At 40.7% G+C, this 7,239-nt stretch overlaps 1 protein-coding gene across 1 annotated transcript; it reads left to right on the top strand.

The window, feature by feature from the left end:
• On the top strand, positions 1-6,074 carry LOC5520746 (matrix metalloproteinase-17). Its single transcript, XM_032365932.2, has 6 exons — positions 1-248; positions 1,133-1,387; positions 2,624-2,867; positions 3,278-3,496; positions 4,185-4,494; positions 4,857-6,074. The coding sequence occupies exons 1-6, from the start codon at positions 129-131 to the stop codon at positions 5,362-5,364; spliced, it is 1,656 nt and encodes a 551-aa protein (XP_032221823.2). The 5' UTR covers positions 1-128; the 3' UTR covers positions 5,365-6,074.
• The last annotated feature ends 1,165 nt before the right edge of the window (positions 6,075-7,239 follow it).

A 7,239-nucleotide genomic window follows, 5' to 3' on the forward strand; every position in this document is an offset into this window, starting at 1 on the left:
GAAGGAATAGATATCTTGAGCCTCATAAAAGTACGATCCACTCTCCTGCAAGAGCTAATACACCCCACATCAACGAGTACAACACAACTCAAAACTGAAGTCGCCTAGCTACACGGTGTAGAACAGACATGAAGGTTCTTACAGCGCTTGTTATTTTTGCTGCTTGTTGCGCACTGTTTACGCTCGCAAGTGCGAAACCTGTGGAAAAACCAGAGAAGCCCAAGAAAGTCAACCCGGCGAGGCTAGTAGTAAGTATATCAAACACAACACCGATAAACAATGCCAATGGCATATTCCCCTGTTGTACTCTATTGTAAAGCGCAGTTATTTATTTTGTGTAAATTAGGATAATTGTTATCAATGATGCATTAATAACCAAGTTCTTTGGATTCATAAGTGGATTTGATGCGTGTCACATTTAAAGCTGAAAGCGTAAGCATATTTCTGTGTCAACAATTTCATCAAACCACACTCTGTTGGTTGCAGCATGGATGTAAAACAAGAGCTGACACAATGTCAGGAATTTGCAATAGTATACTCTCCGTCTAACTGTAACGATAAAGACCTAGACGTTATGATAGGTATTTGAGTTATATAAAACAGAATATTAGGATCAGCATATTTTCACCTTTGTTACGGAAAGCTAAATACTTATTGTCTGGTTGTTGCCTAGATTTAGGTGTTGAAGGTGATGAGAAATTTTAGAGTAATGACATGAATTTTTAAGGTGCGCATTTAGGGATGCGAGCATGGAGGCTCGCACATACTGCTAGACCACCAAAGGCGGTCTGTCCTTATTGTAGCGTAAATGTTTAACTTTTTGCACATGATATCTATGCCTTTGCAACTCCACAATCCCCCCGTCCCCCTCCCCCTCAGGAAGTCCTGGCTATCCTTAAATCTGGTGCCCCTAAAACTCTCTGTTGTCAGATTTCGTTTAATTACACACAGACCTGACCGAAATGTTTCTTTATGTACTATTTCTAGTAGAAATATATAATTTCACGCTTTTATTTATCTCAATGGAAAATAACACGAGGAAAAGTTAACTCAACAGAGGCTTTAAGTTTCCTATAAAAATCCTCAACGTTCTTATCGAACATGTTTTAATCAATCATCAATATTTTCTTAGGATTATTTGACGAAGTATGGGTACTTGAGTCCCATAGACCCGCGTAATGGCAAAATACGGACTGACAAGGAACTTAAAACGGCTATAAAGACATTACAGAGATTTGGTGGTTTCAAGGCCACGGGAGACATAGAAGACCCCCATCTCGTCGACCTTCTCAACAGAAGTCGATGCGGTATGCCTGACGTCGGCCCTGCTGATGTGTACAAGAGAAAAAGACGTTACCTTCTGCAGGGATCCACCTGGAGAACGACGGTAAGACAAATTCTCACTAGTAAATAAAGAAGTTTTTCATTGATAGAGTAGGGGGAATCTAATAAGATATAAGTCATTATAGTCTACTAATTACATTAATCACTAGACCAAGCCATAAATAAAATCAACATCCCGCCACTTTTTTTTTTACAAAGCCACCAATTTTATTGTTTCTCTATTTTCGCGCACTTTTACTCTCGTGCAATAGTAATTATCACATGTTGTAGGGCATTTCTTTTATCGTATTAATTCTTCTGCCAAAAAGCGGTTAGGCGGTTAGATCTTCCGAATAACCTGAGAGCCGCAAAGTGACGGCTTGAATTTCAAATGACTGGAAGTGAATATACGGACTAATAATAAAACTAAAATATACTATTGGGATGTAGTAGCCGCGAGTATGTTACCCGACTTGAAGGTCAGGATTATTGACTAACTTTTTCACATTGAGCAAAATGTCAAAGTTGCAGTACGATGCGCAAAGATTTATGCGCACGCGCGCAAAAAAAAAAATAATTTTGCACTACTGTATACACTTATAGCTAAAAATAAACAATGCTTGTTATTGGGGAAAATATACACTCTGCTCCTCCCCCCCCCCCCCCCCCTCTTTATACCATAGGCAGATTTGGTATAACGAGAATCTAGATTTTTGTCGATTTGAATCTAGATTTGAATCGTTTGAGATGAGTTGTGGGCGGGATTGAATAATGACCCGAGCCATAGAAAGAAGAGAGTCACTTAGAGTGCGGCTAGATTAGGGCGCATGCTTCAGCAACCAAGAACCAAAGAGGAAATGTTGTGTTGTTTAGTGAGTGCTTAGTTTCTAAAGATTAGTTTCAGTGTCAATAAGTACACATTTCTTTGTGTCCAAAGCGAAACTTCACAACTGAAGGCAAATTACTTTACAAAGAGCTGTGGCACGAAACAAGAGCTAGGCAAAATAATAGGATTAGTTTCAGTGTCAAAAAGTGCATATTTCTTTGTGTCCAAAGCGAAATTTCACAACTGAAAGGCAAACCACTTTACAAAGTGCTGTGGCACGAAACAAGGGCAATATCAAGGGCAATGTAATAGGCGATAATTTCCCTTAAGGTTTACCTTAGAATACCACTGAACACATTCAAACAAAAATGTTCCCAGAGCCTAAAGCACAACATTCGAAGCACTAATCATTATGGAAGTGAGAGGTATTGGTGAATTATCGATTTCACATCTGATTACCAATTTTCCCTTCAGACATTAAAATACCGCATTGAGAACTACACCCCAGATCTTCCTCGTGAGGAGGTCGATAACGCTATCCGCAATGCTCTGGCGATGTGGGCAGCGGTGACACCACTGACGTTTATCGAGGTCTATGATCCCCGCATCGAGGTGGAGATTCGCATTCGGTTTGTTACTGGCGATCACGGGGATGGGTATCCCTTCGATGGTCCAGGGGGGACGCTCGCACATGCCTTCTACCCGCACGATAACACAGGTGAGAACACATTGTCTGATTTGAAAAAAAAAAACATTCTCATAAAGTTTTTTGCCACTTTCTTATAGTGCAGTAAATTCAACAAGGTTTAATCGGTACGGTACTGTAGTAGGATCGGATTTAGGGAGGGGTGTGTGGGGGCTGAAACGCCCTATGTGAGAAAAGTGACCTTCGCGCTACAACCCCCAACCCTCTCCTCTAAAATATCATGGATCGCCCGTGTTAAGAAGCGCAATTCGTGCGATGCTACGTCCTTATGCGCGCCACTAAAGCCTTGTAATCATGCCCTATGAGGCATTACGTCGTTATGCGCGCCACTAAAGCCTTTTAATCATGTCCTATGCGGCATTACGTCGTTATGCACGCCTTATTCTCTCTTATGCTCACCCTTATTCTCTATGTTTCCTCAGGTCTGTCGGGAGACGCGCATTTCGATGACGAGGAATACTTCACCCTGCGTACCGATCACGGGATTGATCTCTTTTGGGTGGCCGTGCACGAGTTTGGACACAGTCTTGGACTCGACCATTCCAGTAACGTGGATGCAATCATGTATCCCTTCTACCGAGGCTATGTACCCGACTTCCAGCTTCATTACGATGATAAGGCAGGGGTTCAAGCCATTTATGGTACGTCTCTAATCTACTTCGACCTATCGGTATTAGGCACCGTCAATTTGATAGCTAACAGTTTCCCCCAAATAAGTATTCCTTGACTTTAAGGCACAGCGACATTCCATTAAAAAATATCGAGTTACCCCCTTCAAATATCAAATTTTTGGTCCCCTTATAATTTGTATATGCAGTTTTAATGGTTGCAAACCATCTTTTCTACTCATCATTGCTTTGTATGGGATCTTTAAAAACCGAAAATTGTGGTCCCATTGCACTCTTACCTTTTTTTAAACCTTGCTAGTGCAACTCTAAAACGAGAAAATTCGACTACACCCTAATATAATGTATATCAATCATACATCTTTGTTTCAGTTCACGTGAGAAAATGCAATGGCCTATTTTCAAAATAACCACCAACGCTCAGTAGCGGATCTAGGGGGAGGGTTTAAAACCCCCCTTTGGGCTGCCAAAAAGCCATATGTATCAAAAAAATTACCCCTTCCCCCCTTTGTCACTGAGCAAACCCCCCCTCCCCCTTTGGCGAAAAGCAAGATCCGCCCCTGACGCTTTAAGCTCGATACTTTAGCAACAATATTTGTTGCCAGACTGAGTTAGCCGATGAAAATGGGAGGAATATCTGACTTGGGAAATTGTTGGCATGATTGGCTTATTAATTGGCCTATTATCTATCCAATGTTTGTAGGCAGTAAAACGTCAATTACTGCGAAAACTGTTGAGCCCGTTACCCCAACAATCCATGTAGACCCAACAGAAGCGCCCGGCGTTGCAGACAAGTGCGACCCGAAGGGCTATTTCGACACAATTGTGCAGACGGAGGAGGGTTACAGCTACGCGTTCAGGGGCGAGTACTTTTGGCCTATTGGTGATACGGGAGCTTGGACAGGTGCTTTGAAAATCAGTGGTTTCTGGCCCGGGCTCCAGGGCGTGAAAGATATCGACGCCGCGTTTTATCGCAATCAGGACAAAGTGACGTTCATCATCAAGGGAGACAAGTAAGTGTACATTTGCGCGTGATATTTTTCCCACTTAAACCACAGGGGCCCCAGTCATACAAGAGAGCCTAAAACTCGTAGCGTGATAGTGCACGCCATTTGTTTGAACATAGGACTACATAGGACTGGGAGTCAACGCCGACGCGAGCAAACCTATTTTTGAAAGTTAGAAAGAAATAAAAAGATATGATGTGGATGCGTTGATGCGCAGAATGAACAGGAGAATGGGTAATTTATGATGAGAATTTCGACGGACTTTTATTTTCTTATGAAGTAAGAATACGCACTAAAATTCACGGAGGAATAAATATCTGTAGTACAAAACGACATACTTAGAACTATCTTTGTTTGCTTAACTCTAGGTTTTGGATGTTCAAAAATCGTACTCCATTGGAGGGCAAACAAGCTTTGCCACTTTCAGACCCAGAGCTCGCCCTGGACTCAGAGCTCGTTGGTATGGATGCCGCGCTTCAATGGGCCAAAAATGGCAAAATCTACTTCTTCAAAGGCGACCGTTATTGGAGATACGATCCTTATAAAAAGCTGATCGATGTTGGTTACCCACGGCTAATCCAGGAAGGTTGGAACGGAGCTGTACCTGACAATATCCAAGCAGCCATGCAGTGGAAAAACCAGAAAAGTTATTTCTTCAAAGGCAATGTTTACTGGGCAGTTGACGAGTCGTCCTTCCCGGTGAAAGTTCTCGAAGTTAACCCACCCTACCCCCGCTCTATCGCCACCTATTGGATGGCCTGTTCCCCTGAGAAACTAGAAGGAGGAAAGATTTCACCCGTTGGGAATACAGCTTTTGGGATAATCCCCAACTTAGCCGTCTTTTATATTACTTTTATTTTGACAAAGTTGTTTTAGGTATTCATCTATTCAATGCATAGTTGTACCTATACTGAGCCTCAATAATGCGGACACCACAATGCCCCGGGAAGTTTAAGGCGACCGCTATATGCTAAAAGAGTAGAGTGATACCACTATTTCGCTCTTTCTCTACATTTTTCCGAGACGTTCTTGATAAAAAGGGATAATTAAGCGCAATCCATAGTCTTTTTCATTCGCCAAGATTTTGTATTTTTTCCATCTTTGTTGAAATGATTATAACCAATAAGGATAAGTAAAGGATTTATATCATTCCTAATGCTTTTTCGTATACCTTTTGGTTTAGAAGAAATACAATAATTTTTTCTTCAACCAGGGCGACTTTTTTACAAGTACTAAGAATAAGGAAAATAATCCCGTTTATCATATCATTAAAGTAGTGCAATCTATACGATTCCATTCGTCGATTGAAATGGCATATTAGATAGATTTAATTTAATTTAATAATTTAATAATTAGTTTATTTTTCACTTTCGCAGTCCATGGACTGAATTACAGTGACGGTCAATTACGCATACATATAAATATACATATATGTATGCGTAATTGACCGATGCTGAAAGAATATCTTTTTAATATTTATTTTAGTGTATTTAAAAAGTTGTACATATGTTAGGATATTTAGCTTGTTTCGTTTGTAAGGAAACTTTTAGTTAGGGAAGGCTTTTAATAAAATTAATGAAAAACAATTTGCCTTTGTTTTCAAAAACACATTCTTTCTGCTTACAATCATATTACCGATCGCACAGGGTCACGGCAGTTATTATTCGTTTTTTTTTTTTCTTATTTGCTTATTTTAAGGGGGTGCTTATTACAAACAAGCATCCCAACTATATATGCATATTTTTGTATTTTCCTTTCTTGTAACTAATATCAATAATAATAATAATAATAATACCAATAGTTACAACAACAACAACAACAACAATAATGTTTTTTTAGCGTGAAAATAAGATGATGTGTCGCGAAAGATAGGTAGACCTGATAGATAATTAAAAGTAAATCTTTAATTGGATTCGGTATGCGATAGTGCTTGTGGATTCGGTATGCGATAGTGCTTGTGGATTCGGTATGCGATAGTGCTTGTGGATTCGCTATGCGATAGTGCTTGTGGATTCGCTATGCGATAGTGCTTGTGGATTCGCTATGCGATAGTGCTTGTGGATTCGGTATACGATAGTGCTTGTGGATTCGCTATGCGATAGTGCTTGTGGATTCGCTATGCGATAGTGCTTGTGGATTCGGTATGCGATAGTGCTTGTGGATTCGCTATGCGATAGTGCTTGTGGATTCGGTATGCGATAGTGCTTGTGGATTCGCTATGCGATAGTGCTTGTGGATTCGCTATGCGATAGTGCTTGTGGATTCGGTATGCGATAGTGCTTGTGGATTCGGTATGCGATAGTGCTTGTCAAGAGGGGGATGGAGGGGGCAATGGATCCGGACCCCACCCTTATCACGTGACAAGCTGGTTCAGTTCCGGTTGACCCGTTCGCTGGTAGTGAAGAAAACGGTTGTTTTTTGTGTGCATTTGGATAGCAAAACGTTTTTGGATGGATCTAGTGACCAATATTACCAGAGCTAATGATGTCGATTTGAACTGAATTCATCCGTGGTCAGTAGGTTACTACTCTGGACCCCACCCGACGTTTTTCTCTAGACGAGCGAAATTATGTAGTGAGACAGAAATCCTAAATATAGAATTGATCTAAGAGTTTTTTTGACATATAACCATTTTCTCGGTACAACGGTGTTACTTGGTAAATAATACTCAAATTTGTCAAAGACCGCACATATTGTCCATCTTGGTATCATCTGCGGTTGATGAGCTCATGATTTCAGTTTTGCTGTATC

This window comes from Nematostella vectensis, chromosome 7, assembly GCF_932526225.1.
Source record: "Nematostella vectensis chromosome 7, jaNemVect1.1, whole genome shotgun sequence".
Classification (NCBI taxonomy): Eukaryota; Metazoa; Cnidaria; class Anthozoa; order Actiniaria; family Edwardsiidae; genus Nematostella; species Nematostella vectensis.